At 41.2% G+C, this 21,197-nt stretch overlaps 1 protein-coding gene across 3 annotated transcripts in view; it reads right to left on the minus strand.

Moving 5' to 3' along the window:
- EPB41L4A (erythrocyte membrane protein band 4.1 like 4A) overlaps positions 1 to 21,197 on the minus strand; it is a 144,258-nt gene that overhangs the window by 18,093 nt on the left and 104,968 nt on the right. The window contains exons 14-18 of one of the 3 annotated variants that reach the window (XM_054810158.1): positions 13,826 to 13,907; positions 10,130 to 10,213; positions 7,509 to 7,622; positions 5,634 to 5,681; positions 1,547 to 1,624 (exon numbers count right to left, since the gene is read on the minus strand). In XM_054810158.1, coding sequence (XP_054666133.1) covers positions 1,547 to 1,624; positions 5,634 to 5,681; positions 7,509 to 7,622; positions 10,130 to 10,213; positions 13,826 to 13,907 — 406 coding nt within the window. The remainder of the gene's footprint in view (positions 1 to 1,546; positions 1,625 to 5,633; positions 5,682 to 7,508; positions 7,623 to 10,129; positions 10,214 to 13,825; positions 13,908 to 21,197) is intronic. The other 2 variants (XM_054810160.1, XM_054810159.1) reach the window with 2 other exon arrangements.

The following is a 21,197-nucleotide window of genomic DNA, read 5'->3' on the forward strand; positions in this document are numbered from 1 at the left end:
ACAAGTCTCAGACCTCCAGCTCATTTAGTGCTGCGACATTAACATTTTTGATTTGTCTTACATTTCTGAAAATGTGAAAAACAATCCACACAAATTGATTTTTTCTTTTTAATTTTAAGCAGTTTTCCACGAGGTGAGAAAGGGTAGGTAAAGGCCCTTTTATTCTTCAGAAAATGATAAGCAGTACTTAATCCCTCTTACAATCCAATCTCTATATTGCAAGAAGCTCTTAAAAACATTCTTGTGGTCAGTCTCTAATTTCCTTCACTTGCTTGTGGAGCTCCCTGAACAAGAAGTTTCACTGGAGAAAAAACCTGGCAAGAGTCTTCTAATAGAAAGGGATACAAAATACCATTTACCTACTGATCTCTGAAACTACACTCAGCGTTTCATTCAAACTTCAGAGCTCACCTGGAAAACAAATCTTCCATGCACACTAGGTTATTGTTAGCCGAGTATCTCACAAGACTGTGCTCTGATTTTAGTAAACTCCAAAGAAATCTCATGGCTAGACTATGCTTTATACCAGCCCATTTGAATGTCACAATGATTTTTTTAGTATCTCTCTAACTGTTGCAAATCATGCTTTAAGTATTATTATACAGCATACTTCTGCAGCACTATCTAGCATATAACTACTTCCAAGAGCTTCAAAGTATCCGAAAATCATTTATCACTCATAGTACTGCATGTGAGACAACAGGATACTATGGCAGCTTGTGCAGACAGCTTATTAGAAAATTTGCTTAAACAACTCTTATTTTGTCCAGTGACAGTACTCTCATGCTCTGTTTACGCAACATGAAGAAATTCTATGTACTTTTTAAAAATACATTTTCATAAATAACTCTCAAATGCTGTTATCTCAAGTGCAACATAAAAGTTGCAGTTTTAAAGGAATTTTTTGCTACAATAAATCAGTTGTTATGCCAACTTTTTCTTATCAGTGACAAGAAAAATAAAAAATAAAACCCCAAAACTTGCTAGCATCACTTGATATAAATGGCTGTTGTCCTATTAAAAGCTGACACTGTACACATTTTGGGTTTAGGCTCACACTTTACATCTTATAAAATAAAAATATTCATACAATTAAATGCATGCATTTAAAAAAAACACTGACTTTCAGATCCATTAAAATATTTTTACTATTCTCCTCAAAAGCTTATTTTCTATCAAAATTCTGCACTTGAAATTTTTGAGGTATTGAAGTATATGCTGTGTATATCTTGTCAGCACCGTTACGCACTTTATTTGCACTAATATTGCAAGTCTTTCATAAATGTGCCCCGTATTTGATTTTGCAGTTCATTAATGAGTTCTTCCCAAGCAACAGGAGGGTATGCATTCATGGCATACACCTATAATGTATATTTGTTTTGGCAGTTATCTCTCTTCTTATTAAAAAAAGGACCTTAAGCGTCCTCAGGAGGACTGTATACATATAAAACATGTTAGATTCTTTCTTATTAGGTTTATCTGAGAAAAGTCCATTCTCTACTTGTTTGTGTTTCATGTCTCTATGTTTAAAATACATAATGGTCACCTGTTTCTCTTCTTCCGATGCTCTCTGTTGGAATTTTCTGATTCACTGCCACTGCTGGTGTTACAGCGAGACCGCGATCTGGAGAGGAGAAAAACATCATCTCAAGATGAATTTATCTACTAACATCTTGTAAGAAGTACTGAAGTTCTAAACAAGGAATCAAAAACACTGCAAAGACATAACTAGAAAAATGAGAATCAAAATACTCTAGAGGGCTTGTCTACACCTGAAAGTTGTATTGTCTTAACTGATTGAGAATAACTGCTTCGAAGATAGTGCACCCAGAATGCTGTCTCAGGTGAGTGCTATTTTTCTTTTGAATCACTGCATTGCATTTTTGTTTGGTTTTTTTGTTTTATTTTATCTCTCAGTGTTCTTTGTGCATACCCAACAGTGAAATGTTCTTTGAGGTGTGAAATGTTTTGTCTTTAAGCTGTATGCATTCTGGCTCTTTCACTGCATACTGTGAGACACCCAACAGAAATGACACAGTAATTCTGGTTTTGCAGGCAAAACAGAATGCTCGCCAGATCTGGCTTTTTCTCTTCACCTCCACTTCCACATGGCTTCTAGCAAGTTCATATCATTTTTCAGGTGTCAGGCAGTAAGGAAAAAACACCACTACAACTGTGATTCTGCTGATCTTTGTAAGTACAGAATGGCTGGAGGGCACAGATTGGCAGGTGTGTCTATCAGCAGAGATTTGGGATGACCTGATGCACAGCTACAAAGATGGTGCATCACATGAGGAAAAAGAAATAAAGCAGTTACTTCAGTATCACCTCTGACTGCAAAGCTTTGAATGGTAAAATTACATTTATGGCTCTGATTATTTATTCCTGAAAAAGACTGGTGGAATATGGTGATGCTGAACTTCAAGAAGAAAATGGGCATACACCTACCTACAGGCAAACTCCTCTCAATAGAGGAAAGTACTTGGCCGCTACTATCTAAGATCCTTAAATCCTTGATTGCCACCAATCAACATTTTGGAGCAGATAGACCAGCTGTCAGGGCTCCAGTCCTAGAAACCAGGACTCTGTTACTGTACCGCTGGGCTAGGTCCTAAAAAACAGCACTCATCAAAATTCGGTTTGGACCATTCTTTAGTGTAATGATGATCTGTGAATGCCTTGAAAGACACGTTTCTCTGTGGCCTGACAGCTTGATTGATTAATGGGGAAAGTTTACCAATATTAACATGAGCTGGCCTAGAAGGACTTAGGATATCCAGAGTTGGAACCAGTGACGGTTTTGCTGCAAAGGAAAATAGAACTACTGATGCTGCTGGCAGAGACACATACTTTCTTGTGCCTCCTGGCTTTTTGTTTGCTCTTTGATGAGCCATTTTCCTAAGGGATCCGATTTGTTAAACTATACCTCAAACAAGCTGAGGAGTGAAGGCAGTTCATTAGGTGTAGGTAACAAGTTAAGGGGAAGCATTTCATAACAAGGTTGGATGCTGTTGACAAGCACCTGCTCACAGTATGTTCTAACAGTTTAGGGAGAAGAGCCCAAACAGGGTAACAGAAGATGAGAGACTTCCTAGGGAACAGAACAGCTGCAGCATGGACCTCCCCTGCATGTCAGTCTTATCCGGCCAGGGACACACCGCTCTACCCTGTCTCAGAAACTAGGACACTGTTATAGATGTCGTTCTGACACAGGTGACAGTCTCATGAATGTGTCCATAATGACAGTGAATTACAGCTCATTTTCTCAAATTGCTGTATCATTAAATGCCTCAGAGTCTATGGAGTCTGGTGTCCCCCCTCTCCCATACTAGGAAATTACTAACTTAAATAGCTCCCATTCAAACAGAAATGTTTTAGAATAACAGGACAACTAAAGCCTAGGAAAACCAGTTCAACCCAGCTTGTCTGCAGGGAATAGACTTGGCAAAGTGAAATTTCCCCAGAGGAGAAGCAGAAACCTCTCCCCATCCCCAAAATTAAAGCTCATAATTTAAAGCCATTGAGATGCTCAGGATAGCCAGTTTCCCAGGTAAAAATACACATTTCTAGATGAAGCTGAAAATGAGGATAAGAAAGATGGATGTTACTACAGAAAAATGAAACCCCAAAGGAAGAAGGAAGATTAAAAGACAATGTCCAAAAGATAATGGCTCAAGCACATTTAGAGAGTTCAGAGCAATAAAAGCCCCAGAACTGCAGCAGACCTTACATGCCCAAAAGTATACCTTTTTTCCCCAAAAATCTTATCAGACGTTTAATAAATATTCCAGTAATCTTGAATCTTAACATTACTAGGTCATCCAAGCAACACTTTCAGACTTCCAGGTCATCAGAATGACTCTGTTCTTTTGCATTTCTCAGCACTTCAAGTATTTTCTTACTCTGATTTAAGCATAAGGTACCAAAAATCACACCATGGCAGGAGAGTGCAAGATAAAACATCCTATTTGCTCAAATTCAAGATAAGCCTTTCACTAGCTTTTGAGGAATGGAAATCTGATCCACCTTTTGGATACTGCACATCAAATTGCCTTGTGTTCCCTGTCAGGAAAGCACTTGCGAGGAGACAGAAGGGGTGCTGAGCAGTCAGCTGAGTGGCAGCTACTCATGCTGGCTGTCAGAATATTATCTTTCACTGAATATTAAACATCAGCTTTTACTGAACTGATTAAAATACCAAAAATGGAAACAAAGGTGGTTTCCTAAACCAGGTACAAGAACACATGCGATCATCCTGATCTCTGACGACTACAAAGCACCTTTCATCCTTTTTTCTCATGTTTTCTTCGTCATGCAATATATTTGATATTTTGCAGGTGGTGTATCTGTAAGGTCTGACACAAGGAGCAAGAAAGAAGGCATAGTCAGTTTGTCAAGAGACATGAAACAAATACAGTCCAGGAGGGGCCTTGGGGGTGGAGTGGGTTGCAGGATTTTGTATTTCAGAGAAACAGTTGACAGAGAAGGCTCATATTCTGGTGCAGTCCTTTTCTGATTAAAATGAGAGTAGCCAAATTGTGAGGAAGTGGAGGTGGTCTATTCCAATATACAATAACAAGCCTGTACATTTGTAAGGTAATACAGCAGAGACAGCCTTTGGGAAGCGGTCCCTTCCGATCACTGGGGTTTTCCACCTGAGGCACCTAGCTGAATCCTCTCAGTTTTGTATGCTGGACATGTACCACAGGACTATCACTGGCAGCTTGTAACAGTAACATCCTTAAAAAAAAAAAAAAATCTGTTATCTCATAATAGGTGCAAAGTATGCGAGCACTTTGCCTGACTTCCCGTGATTGTCCATCCCTGAGATGTTTGTATCTCTGCCAGAGCTCCCTTCCAGTGCTGCAGCAGTGAATCAGATCCTGGGATTGCTTCCTCTCCTTCGCAAGCTTCAAGAGACTCTAAATGCACCGCACTGTCTCCTTTTTCCAGCAGCCAGGAGCACAGGAGTGAGGAGAAGCACAGCACAGAGTAATGGCAGGCAGATGTGGCACTAGAGAACTCCAGATGCAAAAATCTGTCAAAAGCTGAAGTTGTTGAAGGGCACACCTGAATTCACACCAGTAGTTTATTTGGAAATGTGACAGCTAGTCAAGACTGCACAGGAAAAAAAAAAAAAGAAGCTTAAATTCAGCAAAAAATGTGCAAGACAGTGAGAAGTCACATATGCCTCTGCACCTACGTTTTGCAGGACAATTCATCTCAAATGATAGCACACTTGCTTTCAAAACAGATTAATTAAAGTGCACTGGAAGGCTGGAGAACTCAAAACAAAATCAGCAGATGCAAAATCCAAAAGCTAAATCTTCTGGAATTGACTTTCAAGTTGCAGACAAGCCTTCAGTAAATTTCCACAAACTGCTTCTAGCATGGTGTGGTAACAATGTGCAAGGCAGCTTGTAGGAATCTATACTGGGATGAGGTTATACTCAAGAGCATTTTAGCAAAAGTAAGATAGGAAAGAAAAAATTAAATGGGTGCAACACAATGTGCATTTTAAACATTCAAGAAGATGGGGGAAAAGGAAGGAAGGAAAGGAGGGGATGCAGGGAACTAAAATATGATCAGTACCTTCGCCATCATTTCATGGCTGCTATAGATTATATATTTACCTTCTCCTTTGCTTTAAATCTGAATCTTCTCCACTGTTTTGATTTTTCCTGTGACATTAAGGAAGTTTTAATGAAATACCATAGGGTTACTTAATACAAATACACAAAAACTCCCATCTTTAAAAAAAAACCAAACAAACTTCACAAAGGTGGGGTTTTTTCGGTATGATTTAAGGCAGAGAAAAAAGGGTATGTGCTTGTTTTAAACTTTTCAGGACACCTCTACATTAAGTTGCGAAGGCATGATCCCATTCAAGTTCTCATTGCAAACCCTTGACTTGCAAGGTTAAGTATGGTATGCTGGCCTTTAGAGTTTCCCACTGTTTCCAGCATGGCAAAGCCTGATGTTTTCCTCTTAATTCCAGTAAAGAGTACATAAACAAGACGGCTATTGTTATTAAACAGTTGAAAAAGGAAAGTGCATGAATAAAACCAAGATTCAGGAAGACATAATTAGGTTAGAATCTACCCACTATTGTCAGTCTTCACAGTCTCACATACGAGATAAGACTTTTAAAAACATTTTGTGCTGGCCCAAGAGAAAACTTGCTATTGGCATGACCACCTGTCCACCAAGCAGATCAACCAAATGCAAATCCTAGATGATAATCACTTTGCACCTCAAAAAATTTCCTACTGCATAGCACACAAACACTCTTATTTTCTTGGTACAAGACAGTTTTGCAGTGCACATCTCCATTCCGTTGTTTTTACAGAGCCCAACAAGTCCTTTTGACAAATAAGCTAGCAATGGATCAGAAAACCCATTCAGGAAACACATTGCTATTAACACTTACAAGGGCTCTATCCAACAGGGGAAATCAACATAACTCTACTGACTTAGCGCTACACTGATTTACTTTATCTCAGGCACAAGGTCATTAAGCGTACACCATGGGCGAGTTTCTTCACTCCTGTTCTAGACAGCTAATGGCAGATAAAAGGTCTGGAGCAGCTCAGAAACCTGACAAATATTAAATCTCCACATCTAACGACATTTCCTCGTAGATATAACTGCATCTTCAGAGATTCCTTTGCAAACCCTGGCCAAACAGGTAATCCCTTCAGAGATGTCAGAAGGAGATGTGCTCATAAGGCAGTCCTAGAAGACTGCAGTGAATATGGCACAGTAGCTATGCTTGTCTATACTTCACAGCAGATCACAGCACCAGGGTTCTTTAGCAATGGAAGCAGGTTCTCAGCAAGACAAATCATCCCAGGTAACATGTAGTCTCTCAAAATCGTATCACTTCAGAACTGTCCCTGTAATTCACATTTTAGACATACTCCAGGACGCACAGCACAGAATCTCCATCCATTGAATTTTACTTCTCTCAGTTACTCAATTCAGCAGGTAACCATTAAAAACACATTTAGTATCTCATAATTGTATTTTTGCTGGCATCCTCTCTAATGTAAAGTAATTCACACATGGGACTGTTGAAGACAGCTTTATGGCTCATTTGTTTAATCTTTATTGCACTTAAAGCAAAGCAATATCCTTAAAATACTACTCTGTAGTAGAAGCTCATTGTCAAGCAAGCAACATCCATCAATCCTTTCCTTCACAAGGGAAAAATGACTGCAGCATCTGAAAGGATCTTGCATGTGCCAATAATGCAATTTCTGTTATTTTAACATAATTTTCCTAGTAACCAGAACAGTGCACAAGTAAAAAGCCTGACCGAAGCTTCCTTTCCAAAAGCAGATCTGGTATTCTTGCTCAGGTGTTTTTTGACTAACAACTGACCCCTAGAGTACCCCTTTTCCCAGGACCAAGCTGTGTCTCCAAGAGCCTTTAGTGAACACAGAGCATGCAGGACTTCAAGCTTTCTACTGTAAGAAGCTAACAGTAATTAACGCCAGGGCTCTTACCTCCTCCGGACTGGCTGTCCAGACTCATTCTCACTGCCACCTGATGGGTTCCGTCGCCGAGAGTAAGGAAACTTTGGTGATTTATTGCGGTCGCTGGGAGAATTATACAGCCCACTAGGGTTAAAAAGGAAGAGCAAACAGTCAGCTTTAAAACTTCCAGGAGAGTTAGGCCAGTGAATTGAGATTCAGCCTACAAAAATGAGAAGGCTCACACACACACATATATACATATTCAGCTATACATGTATGTGTGTGCGTGCTATGTAAATGCAGACGGTACTGCTTTCCAGCAATAAATACTTTACACTGAACCTTGAAAATGTGAGAGAGACCTCTTAGCACTGCCAAGCCAAAAGCTCAAGGCTTACAAAATGTAGAACCAAGTATATACATATTCTTTTAGCATAGTAAAATTTCTGTGCTTTAATATGAGTTATCCAACCCACAGCTAGGCATTCAAATGCACCTCTATTCTTTATGTTTTCCATGGATATAAGTATGAAAGCAATGTTCCTGTCATGACATATGCCTTCATCACAGATCTAATGCTTGGGACCATAAAACAATTTTAGGTCCAGCTCTCTGCTGTTCATCCACGCAACCCTCTGCCAATGATGCGGAGGTGTTTCAAGCTTCACGTTATGTCTTAAGCCTGAGTGGGACCCAATGGGTTGGGTTGTTACAGAATTAGATGTAGACTGTCAAATGCCTGTAGCGATTGTCCTGTGATACCTTCCTACAGAAGTGTAAGGATCTCTTCCACAGTGTAACAGACCCTGAGATGCAGTACATATCACTGAGTTGGTCTATTGATGTTCCACAACTTCTTGGAGGAAGGATGCTAAACTTAACCTCACGTCTTTATCTAACATTACTTAGCCCTTTTCACAACAGCTATGTGGTAAATATGACATTCCAGTTCAGGTATTTCTTTCTGCTTTCCTAAAACCCTCTGGCCTTCAAATTGGATACATTCTTCTTCACCTGCTTCTGCAGACTGCTGATTACAGCACTGGTCTGCATCATTGAAAAGCTGCCACAGTTCATCTCAGTAAGAATTATTATTAGAAGCTGTGAAAAATTCTGTGCAGCACACCCTCTGCTTATGTGTAGTCCTTTAGAATAGATGGACTTGCAAAAACTCAATCCTACCATTCTTTGGCTCCTGGGGGATCAAACTTCCTGCTATCCAGAAAGGAATTTTAACATCGGAGCCATAATGTGACAAGCTGACACCATTTCTTTTTTAAAAATCATAAATAAACATCTATCCTAGCCAGAGAGTATTTGCACACTGCCTTGTCCTTACTCTGAAAACTCTTGATGTTTACAGAAGGAGCACACAGGGTAAAACATCATGGTGTCCCAAAAGACACACCATGTATAGATCTGAATCATCACATAAAAGCAGGACCGTACTGGATTACACTTAATATGCCATCTGGTTCAATGGCCTGTTTCCAACAGTGGCTGTAAGCAACCACCTACAGGAGGCAAGATGTTGAGCATGTGTGACAGTGCTCCCCAGTGCTCTCTCAGTCCCCCACTATTCCCAGTCCAGGGGACTTACTGAGCCATCTGCTATACCTTTGTCTTCAGAAGCCCTTGGGAATTTTTCTTCCATGACTCACCCAGCTTCTCCCAGCAATCCACCAACTTCCAGCATCCCTTGTAAAGGAGGACCAGAGGTCTCCTACTCACAACGAGTCACTACTCATTGCCTTTCTCAGCACTTTTAAACCATCTTCAATAGCTTCATCTGAAGATCCCAAGTTCTTCCAGTGGCAAAATACAATCCTGATCTCTTTCTCCTTTCTCTGTACTACTCATGATATTCTAGAACACATCTCCTGAAATGATCTCTTTCCCAGACTGAAGAAAGTCTTGCATGGCCTATTCCGCTGCTCCTTCTACAGATTTCCTGCAGAGCCATTTACACCTTTGATTACCCTTGCTGCCCCTCTCAAAGCCTTTTCCTTTTCCTGAGATAAGGACATCAGAACTGCACTCACAATTCATGGACCAAATATGTGATCCACAAATTTATGTAATGGCATAATGCTGTTCTCTTGCTTTCCTAATAATTGCTAATTGTTTTTCTGTCTGCTACACAGCTGACGCTTTCATGAAGTTACCCATCATAACTCCCCAGCGCCTCATTTTACTCAGAACTCTAAGGTTATTTTTTTGCCCCATGTGTCTCTCTATATACTTACTGACTCAACGTCATCCACCATCTAACAACTCATCACTCATACTTAGGGGTCTTTCTGCCACTCTTCACAGACAACTTTCACTATCCTAAACAATTCTGTCCCATCACCAAACCTTACCACCCCTTTTCCAGGTCTTTGACAAATACACTCAATAGCGGAGGTCTATGAACAGATCTCTGTGGAAAGCCACTGGTGACTCTCATCCACTGACCACTTTCTCCTACACCTACGTTCCTAATATTTAACTGATTATTTATCCATTACAGAGCCTATCTTCTTATATGCAACATAGATTTATTGTGACCCTGTTAATACATTAATATATTATATCAATATCCTTCAACCTATTACCATTGCATGATATTTACCATTGCACAATACCTAAGACATCATGCCTCGCCTTACCTCTGTGGGCCATTTTCCTCCCACGGTGCGCTTGTTTTACTTCTTTGGGTTTCTGGACTGTTTTCACTTTTCATCTTTTTAAAGCTAAATAAAAGTACAGATATTTTTTTTTTAAACCCATAGTGTACAGATCAAGTATTCTCTCCCCTGTCTTAAAAATTAATCTTAAAGGCATACAGTCATTACAGAGTCCCATCCTGGCATATAGCCGTTTGCCTGCTATGTGAAAGAGGCAAACAGCTGCTATGTTGAAGAATCTCTGCTAGAAAGACAGATTAGGAAAAAAAAAAAGACCTGAAAATCAGCTCTACAAGCTCATAATTATGGCTGCACTGAGTCAGAAAAAAAGGTCAATCTTGTCTCAGAATAAACAAGAACAGATGCTTAGGCAAAAAGGCTAACAATAGGGCAAATATACACTATGGTCTCACAGTCTTCCACAATATGCATTTAACAGATTAGCAAACCAGAGGCTTTATCTGCTTTTTATTCTACATAGCTCTTGATGGAACTTTCTTCCATGGATTTACTTAAACAAGTCAAACATATATGAGTTTTTAGCATAAATAGTGCCTGGTGGCAGCATGCTCCAGTATTTAACTATGGCATAAACAAATACTTCATTTTGTTTCAAAACTTCCACCTGGTTCAAAACTTCTATCCTGTGTTCCTCGCTAGTTCTGTGCTTATAGAAAGAAAAAAAGCCCTATGAATGATGGTTCCCTAATCACAAACTCCACCTTGTAATTTTTTTTTTAATACATTTTTAACAACTGTCTCATCTCTTTTCCAAGTGAAAGAATTACAGACTATTTAATCTCTCCCAGTATAGGAATCACCATGTAGCTCTGATTATCCTTATCATATTTCTCTACCATTTTTCCAGGTCTACAGTACCTTCTTCAAGATGGGAGCAACAAAGGCAGAACTGACAACTATTCAAAACATGACAGACCACAGATTCATAGAGTAGCATATTCTTCTCATTCCTTCCCCAGTAACTCCTTATGTTTTCTTTTTGCTAGACACTGAGCATAGATCTGACAATATGAAAGAGCTGTCTTCACCGACTGCTGCAAGGTAAAGTAACAAAATAGTCAAGACAGTCCCCAGGCTCAAGAGATGTATCAGTGTTTGTATCCAGTCTCCCATCCTACCTACAGGAGACGGCGGGCGGGGGGGGGGGGTTGGGAAATACAGCAGGATGCTCCAATTCTTCCGTTATTCCTACCATTCTCAGTGTCAGGTTTTACAGCTTCTGACCCATTAATGCACCCAGGTAGCCTGATCACTGTCACTCCAAGTGCTGGACGGTGGCTTCGAGATGAAGCATGCTTTTGCACCCATATTCTTGCCAATGGCTAGTCATTGTTTTTCCTGCATCATCATGTCTAGAGCTCACTTTCTACATGAACAAGCAGTTCACCTGATACAGAACTAAATAGCCACATTGATTTTCACTAAGCTCTTCAAGAAGTATTACTGACAGCAACCCACTACAAGCATTAATACAACATATCTTTTCAAAGTGCAATTTAAGCAGGGGGCGGGGGGGGGGGGGGGAAGCTTTGCAGATGCTTACAGAGAAGAGGATATAAGCCAGAGCTCTTTGCCCAGAGTAGGAGGGGACAGACACAGCTTTATGAAGGAATTGTGGCTACTTAACTCACTAATCCACTTTTAACCTCAGCCTTTGGTTACTACAGGTCACTGAGTTAATCATTTAATTCTCACATAGTGAACAAAATGCAAAGCTACAGTAAGTCAGCAAGAAAAGAAATCAAATTACATTTTTATCAGGTAAACAATTTTCTTAATACTGCACCCATTAATTATTGACTCATATGTGCATACAATCTATTCCCAGGCTTAAAAATATGTGCTTACTAAGACTAAGCAAGTAACTCAGGTAAATATGTTTCAGTCCTGTACTGCAAAAAGCAATTGGTTTTGCACAGCATAAACTACTGAACAATACCTGGATTGAAGTTGGGCTTAAAGAAATTTGAATAGTGTTCTCAAATCTTGAAAAAGAGAGAGAGAGAAATTATCCTGGGAGGTGAATTCACTGCATTAGATTCCTAAGTCATTATTCATTCAGAGCAGACACACACTTTACAGCTAGAGAGCTAGAGCATGGCAGCTCTTCAGATACTAGTATTATCTCCAGGAATGCAGTTGTAAAAGGGACTGAATTCATTCAAAGTATTTGAAAAGGTTAGGACCTGAATTTCACAGGACATTGCTATTATTGAGGTTTTTTACAGTTTACCTTCAATTAATAACACTTATGCAGAAGTGACCAACTATGTATCTCAACAGTGAATGAGATGTTAAACTATGGAAACTCAGCTTGTAAGAGCTGCTGGAAGATGTTTTGTAAGCATAACTAACAGTTAATGTGAGAATTACACAGGATGGAGTAAACTACCAAACTGTAAATGCTTCACAAATTATGTGTGCTGTCTGTCATGCATACGAAGCCTGGCAGACCTGAAAGGTGTTTTACATGTGCAGACAGAGAGACAGAGAAAAACAAATCAATTTCTATATACGTCTGGATTTTCTGCTCAATGGCCTACCTTCAGCATGACTAAGTGGAAAAGTCATAAACTGTCTTTTAACCCATTATTTTTTAAGGGCTAGAATACTGGATTTAATTTCCCTCAAATTGAGGAAGCAATTACACTCAGCTCTCTTTTTTGGGGGCAACTGTTCTAAATATTAGGCAATAGAAAACACTATCCACCAAGTATTTGCAGTAAATCTTTTAGACCCTTCTTCAGAGATCAGTCCAGATACCCAGTATATGAAGCCAACAGCTTCAATGGAGAGATAAAGTCAGAGTTGCTCAGCTCAAAAAAACTTGTCAGTGTTACTGGGCATGCAGAGACAGACATTCAGGCAACTAAGCAAAAAAGTTAGGTGCTGAGTTTTTGACTCATTGTTTTGTCAGTTCACTCTTTTTTGATTCAGGCACCCAAATTCCACCTAAAATTAAGGGTGGAGATATAAATCCCTTTCTGAAACTGAGCCTCACCTCTTTCTCTCAAATATGCCTAATAATCAGAGATGCACACTTCAGAACTGATAATTAAATGCAGCAGACCATGCAAGTCCAGAGAAGCCCTGGCACTTCACTACTCTTAAGGATCAGGCACAAACACTCATGAATTTTCATCTGGATTTACCAGTGTAACGGGTAATGGACTGCAAGATTAACAGCCCTGCTGGAACAGAGGACATGTGCAGTTCTTCCCTGCCCACATATGCCAAGCAGAGCTTGCCCTGTGCAAAGGCAAAAGACCCATGCCCTCAGGGCCCTTCCAGCCAGCCCACAGCTCCCAGGGGAGAGACGTATAAGACTTCACAGGGCTATCCTGACCAGTGCCCCTTGGGTCATTCCCTGTTCTTTTCATATTTAAAAATATGGGTTTGCCTTCCCATTAACTTGTTCTGATTCGTGGGTTTCCAAACACTTTGTCACCTGGAACCCCTGTTCCAGGTTCATCAGAAGATCAGGGTTTGTTAAAATGAATTACTGGGCAACACTCTGTGACTTTTGTCAGCAAAATACCAGACAGCTGTAAACTTAAGGGCAGGATAAACTGATACTAATGATTACAAAATGTGTTCCTCTATCCAATGCAATACACAATATCTTAAAAGCTGGAAGGGACCTGCTGGTCTACGTACCTTTTCACAGGGGAAGGTGCAATAATTTTGGTAGTTCCTTCATTTTCCCCATTTGTTGTAATCTGGCTCATGTTCTTAGAACCTAAAAAAAAAACCAAAAAAAACCAAACCACAAACAGAACAATCCTGTAGCATATACACTTGCACACCTATTCAGCATAATCATCTACTGAACACAGTGCAGCATGAGAGATAAAATGATACACAAGACATCTGGTGCATGCTCTGCTTGCTAAGGGTATATAAGGATGACACGTTTTGTGTCTTATCCTTATTTCTAGTTATACGACATCACAAGAAAGTTTAATGTGGCGGGGGCATTCATTACTCTTCCACGAGACAGAGGAGTTTGAAGCTGTTCTTCTCAAAGGGATACTTTGCCAATGCCACAAGAAGGGAGTTTCCTGCTCAATCACCAATGAGAAGAAAGGTGTGAGGAGAATGCAAACTATGAAAAAGCTTGGGAATCTCCAATGTAATAACTATGGTTTCTAAAACAATAGTTAGATTAGATGGTAAAGGAAGATGAATATGTTTGGGCTAAGAAACTGTTTCAAATTGATGTAGCAACACAGTGCAAAACAACAGTAATATACCATAAGTTATGATCAGGAAAATAACTGTAAATCAATGGATTAGAAAACTCATAATGTAACTAGAGAGAGATAATAGAATAATACTCCGACAGTGACCGTTAAGGATCAGTGTCCTAGGTTCGGCTGGGGCTAAACCATGACAATCAGTTTCAATGAGTCAGAAACTTTTGGCTGATATCTGAAAGTTACCTGCCTAGTTTCCAATTTTATGCCAAATACTCTTTCCATTTTGATCCTGCACTTTTTGCACTGTTGGCACGTAAGTCCCCACCTGAGCCATGGAAGGGAACCTGAAGAAGCAGGAGGAACATGCACTTTCCGCTTTGAGTCCCTATATAACATGCTTCAAAGAAACAGATTTGTACATTCATGATTTAGGAGCACTGAGGGCCAAGTGAATCTGCGTATTTCATACTAGGATAGTGTCAAAGTGGCATAAGACTATGCTCTACAGATGTATACAGCTCAATATCATGAACAAGAACTGTTCTGTTCAGCTTGGTATGTAGTACTATATTAATCATCATTACAGGTTTGTTCCTACTGGTGCTATAATTCTAGTTTCCATGCTGTGTTATTAATATTAATCTGTAATTCTTCTTCAGTTCACACATTCTCTTTCCATCTAACTGGCAATTTCAGACATTTCTGAAAAAACTATTACCACCTCCAGAAACAGATATTAAGTAAAATAACAAAGCAACATCACTGATGATGTACATCAACTCTGGACAGGATTCTGAGCCTGTTCACTGAAGATAATGAAACAGATTGACTGAAGCCTATAAGACTCCTAACAAGGAAATACTATGTCTTGTGGGCACAAGCAACAGCATCACAGCATTGCTAAAATAGTCGTACAAACTCAAAGCCTTTTTGTTTGGCTAAAACTAAAATGTAATGTCTTAAATTAAGCTGTGGCGAGATTTGCATTACATACTTTCTCCACAATCTCAGGGAAAGAATTTCTCCACAATCTTCCTCGACTTTCCATGCCAACTCTTTGACATATAAAGTCTCTGGAATCTCCTCACCTTCAACACAAATACTTGAGATAGAATCATAGAATCACAGAATGGCTTGGGTTAGAAGGGACCTCAAAGATCATCTAGTTCCAACCCCCCTGCCATAGGATAACAAGATACCCTAAGGCACCTTGTCTGGCCATCAATTGACGTTCCTACAGGTTAAATCTGCTAGTCTTCTGCAGATGTGTCATATGCTGCAGAGGGTCTCAAGTGGCCTTAGTCGCCTTTGCTTAAGCAATTCAGCCAAGCCCTTTACATGTTTGACTTTACCACTTTTAATGATGTAGTTTACTCCTTTCCCTAATTAGTTTTTCAGACTAATGCCTGACAGGGGAAGGGAGCAGCCTGGGCACTGTCTTGTACAATATTTGCTCCTTCAAGGCACTTATTGTTTATGCAGGCATAAGCACTAGGAAGAATTTGGAATATTCTGAAGAAAGAAATGCAGAATGGGCACAGATTCACAGACAGAAAGGAAAGTTTTGGCATTCTGAATGAATCCTCTATTTTATACAATAAGAGACAACCAACTCTCCAGACACTCTGAAGAACTGCGTGTCTGTCCATACAGTTAGTTTCTGTTTTCAAGAATGAAGCAATAGCTCCACTGCCACTATGACCTGCTTAGTAAAAAGACATAATTACTGAATGAAAGACTTTCTTGAATTAATGTGGATGAGAAAACAATCAGAAAAAGAATCACCAATCTTCACTGAGGCCATAAAAGATGCTACATAAATTGTTCCTTTGACCTTTAAACCGAGAAGGATGCCTACAGTCAAAAATCACTAATAAATAAAAATGACAGTACGTAAGAACAGGAAGCAGAAATTTCCCACCTTTAAGGAAGGTACTGGTAGTGAAATGAAAATGGAGTAAGTCAAAGTATTAAACTACAAGGATATCTCAGGGTTTCTGACCATATTTTTTTGCATGCAGATACATTTAGCTTGCCTTTCCTAGGCCATCAAATACCTAAGATAAAATAACCCACTATAATAGTTTGGCACACAGAAGTATTGAAATCAGAAAAGATAAGACTTTTTCAAACAATGGAAATAATTTCAGCACTTTGCATATTACTGTGTAAGCGAGGTAGCTTCCCATTTAGCCCCTCAGTGCTCACAACTTGATGGAGCAACAAGAACTCATGCTCTAAAACATATCATAGCTATGAAACAACTGCCAGAAAAAAAGCCAAGGGTCAAGTGCTACAAAGGTAATAGCCACCTCCAGAACCGATCTTTCGCTATGTTTGGCAATAGCCATACCATTCTGCTGACACTCAGTCATCTCTGGGTGTCAGGCAATAGGGGGTTATGTGATGCAGAGTAAGTCCACCCGAATGCAGAAAGTTTGTGATGCCTTTACAACTCCTTCAGCACCCTGCATGAAGGCTGCTGCTGCAGAGCCTACATGGGGCACCTCAGATTTTGGAGCAGCCAGTAGTAGTAAATCCTTAAAAAAGCAGCAGCTCCTTCCCACTGTTCAGTACCTTGGTTGCCACTCTGCTATTTTAACAAGCACTTCATTGAGGGAAAACAAAAGAAAAGACAACAAACCAGTGACTATCACACAGAGGCAGAATCCACCCAGAAATATAAAATAGGTTTCTACTGAGACAAGACTTCATATTAGCCACATTTGACTCCACCACTACCTACAACAAAGACTTTTGCTTTGCTTTTTTAAAAAAACACACTCTTGCTGTACATTTTTTTTTGTACAAATAACTAGCTTAATTAGGAGCTTTCTGTCCACACTAACAAAAACTGTAATAATTGTCTTTAAGTATATTCCACCTCCTGTTTGTTTTACTAACTACAGTTCTGTTCTACCAGCATACACCTCTGTATGATACAGTATTCCTAATATAAAAGAATTGGCTCCAGAAAAACTGCCCAAACACTAACCCCATTGGAGTAACTTATCTATACCACTGTTTCTTACATGGCAAGGTAATAGCCCTCTCAAAAATGCCTTAGATAACCAGAAATCTCGAATATCTCACTTGTAGCAGGTTTTCCTGGTTGTTTGCCTTTTGTCAGATAAATTACTGTCAGCATTCACTGCACTGAACATTTCCAATAAGGTGAATGCACAGACTTGCACTCCCTTTTACAACCATCTTGATGCTGATTTGTACATTCAATTTAAATAGACTATTACATTTTTAAAAACTCAAGATGTCCAAATCCTCAGGAGCCTGGCAAGCTAATTAGTTTGTCGTGCCTGTTTCTTATCAACTAAAGGCATTTCACTGACGTTATCTGAAAGCAGTGTTTATATTTAAATCTATTAATGAGAGCAGAAAATAGTGTGATCAAAAGGAAAACATGCAGTAAGAGCTCATGCTTTGCACTAAGAACCTATAAAAATGAATGGACTTGCATATGTCCACACTAGTGTAGCCTACTCTGTGATAATGATTATTTTCCAAACTAGTTACCAAACCTGTAGCCTCAAGGATTTGTGCATCTCACACCACATGCATGAAATGAAGTAGTCACATCCATCCTTTTACAAAACCAAAGAAACTTTAAAGTGCAAAGCCTAAAGTAAATAAATGAGTAAATAGATAAAATTACCCCAAGATTCATTTTCTAAAATTTAACTTTCAAACCCAATCTCACAACTTTCTGGGAAAAGATTTGTGACTTTGTGCCAAACAGTTCCAGCTACCATAATACCCACTCCTGATTCTTCAACTGGCTTTTAAATTAGAATGGCAAGATTTACTTTACACTAGTTTATACAACTACCCAGTGCGCAAGGCAGGGACAAATCAAGTCCTCAGCTACCAAACAACAACAAACCCTACTCAATGTGTTTTCCAGCGCTGAATAAACTCAGACTCACAGCAACAGGTCTGGTCACATCGATGTTTGTCCAGAGAGGACGTTCCCAAGGAGCTTCTCGCATGTACCATTCAGCCAAAGGAACAATAAACACTTTCACCCTATGCACTGTTGCAAAAGCTGAACATTATCAGTCTTGCCTTAAGAGAGTAAGACAGAATAATGAGAGATCCTGTTCCATGTTTGAGGTTATGATTTGCAACCAGAACAAAATGCAACTGTAACTATCTCTCAGCTGAAATGAAATGGGGACAATAAGCAAACAAAACAAGCTACACAAATAAGAGCATCAGAGAGGCTGAGATAGACTGGTGCAGCCAAGCTCTGCCCTCCCTGAGACAGAAACAGGGACAACTAACAGACCAAAACCAAGGTGAAGGGGACCCTGTATCCTCCCCTTGCCAGGCAGAAGGCAGCAGCCTCAAACACAGGAGTGAATGGAAACAAGTCCACGCCCAGCGTGGTAGGCAAACCTTCTCCTCCTCGCCAACCTTGCCTTCCCACGTACCCCTGTGTCACAGGTACGAGGCTCTGGCTGTGGAAGGCCACTTGAGCTAGGATATGGATGACAGTCAAGCTACTCCAGAGGTAGCACCTAGGCCCAAAAGCCCCATGCCTCATGTTGTGACCAGCCCCACAAAGAAAAAAAGGCGGGTTCTAGTTGTAGGGAACTCCCTTCTGAAGGGTACAGAGGGCCCGATATGCAGGGCAGACCCTCCTCTCAGAGGCTCTGCTGCCTCCCCGGGGCCCGTGTCAAGGACATCACTAGGAAACTCCCCAGCCTGGTACAGCCCTCTGACTATTACCCACTGCTGCTCCTCCATGTGGGTGGGGATGAAGCAGAGACACATACCATGAAAGCGATCAAAAGGGACTTCAGGCTCTTAGGGCAGTCACTGAAGGATTTGGGAGCACAGGTAATATTCTCCTCCCTCCTTCCAGCTGAGGGCAGCAACGTTGGGAGGAATAGGCGGACACAGTCCATAAATGCATGGCTCCGTGGCTGGTGTCAACACCACAACTTTGGGTTCTCTGACAATGGGACGGCCTACACGGCACCAGGCCTGATGAACCCTGATGGGATTCATCTCTCTCAAAGGGGGAAGAGGATCTTTGCCCAGGAACTAGTGGGGTTCATCGACAGAGCTTTAAACTAGGTTCGAAGGGGGAGGGGGATAACATCAGGCTTGCCAGCGACATGTGGGACGATGTGCCCAGGTTGGATGGACCAGGTGCTGGGGAGGGCCCTCAGGCTATTACTGAGACACGTGCTGGACACACTGCAGCATGCTAGAAGCCTAGAGGAGATAAGCCAGGGGCTGCAGACACAATGGGAACCAACGGGGAAACTCTGGGAGAATACATCAAAAGAATTCCATCCACCCCAACCAGTAAGTCAGCTTCATCGGGCGCACAACTGAAATGCCTCTACGTGAACGCATGGAGCATGGGGAATAAACAAGAGGAGCTGGAGACGTGTGTACACCTGCAAGGCTATGACCTTACTGGCGTTACAGAGACATGGTGGGATAGCTCCTATGACTGGAGTGTTGGGATGGAAGGATACAGGCTCTTCAGGAAGGACAGGCAGGGCAGATGAGGAGAGGGCGTTGCCCTCTACATCAATGATCAGCTGGAGTGCATGGAGCTCCACCTGGGAATGGACAAGGAGCCAACTGAGAGCCTATGGGTCAGGATTAAAGGGAGCACTGGAGCAGGGGACATCATAGCGGGGGTCTGCTACAGGCCACCTGACCAGGGGGACCAAGCAGATGAAGCCCTCTGTAGGCAGATAGGAGCAGCCTCACATTCACAAGCCCTGGTCCATATGGGGGACTTCAATGACCCCGACATCTGTTGGAGGGACAATGCAGCACAACACAAGCAATCCAGGAAGTTCCTGGAATGTGTTGATGATAAATTCCTTCTCCAAGTGATACAGGAGCCAACAAGGAGAGGTGCCATGCTGGACCTTCTTCTCACCAACAAGGAGGGGCTGGTAGGGGATGTGAAGCTCAAGGGCAGCCTTGGCTGTAGTGACCACAACATGGTGGAGTTCAAGATCCTCAGGCCAGCGAGGAGGCCACACAGCAAGCTCACTACCCTGGACTTCAGCAGAGCAGACTTTGGCCTCTTCAGGGATCTGCTTGGTAGAATACCATGGGACAAAGCCCTGGAAGGAAGAGGGGCCCAAGACAGCTGGCTAATATGCAAGGGTCACCTCCTCCAAGGTTGGGAGTGACGCATCCCAACAAAGAGGAAGTCAGGCAAAAATGCCAGGAGGCCTGCGTGGATGAACAAGGAGCTCCTGGGCAAAGTCAAACAAAAAAAGGAAGCCTACAGAGGGTGGAAGCAAGGGCAGGTAGCCTGGGAGGAATACAGAGAAATTGTCCAAGCAGCCATGGATCAGGTTAGGAAAGCTAAATCCCTGATAGAATTAAATCTGGCCAGGGATGTTAAGGACAACAAGAAAAGCTTCTATAGGTATGTCAGTGATAAAAGGAAGACGAGGGAAAATGTTGGCCCTCTCTGTAAGGAAACAGGTGACCTGGTTACCCAGGATATGGAGAAGGCTGAGTTACTCAACAACTGTTTTGCCTCAGTCTTCACTGGCAAGTGCTCAAGCCACACTGCCCAGGTCACAGAAGGCAAAGGCAGGGACTGGCAGAATGCCCACCATAGGAGAAGATCAGATTTTAGAATATCTAAGGAACCTGAAGGTGCGCAAGTCCATGGGACCTGATGAGTTGTATCCACGGGTCTTGAGGGAACCGGCAGATGAAGTGGCCAGGCCACTTGCCATCATATTTGAGAAGTCCTGGCAGTCCAGTGAAGTTCCCACTGATTGGAAAAGGGGAAACATAACCCCCATTTTTAAGAAGGGAAAAAA

Source organism: Grus americana, chromosome Z, assembly GCF_028858705.1.
Source record: "Grus americana isolate bGruAme1 chromosome Z, bGruAme1.mat, whole genome shotgun sequence".
Taxonomy (NCBI): domain Eukaryota; kingdom Metazoa; phylum Chordata; class Aves; order Gruiformes; family Gruidae; genus Grus; species Grus americana.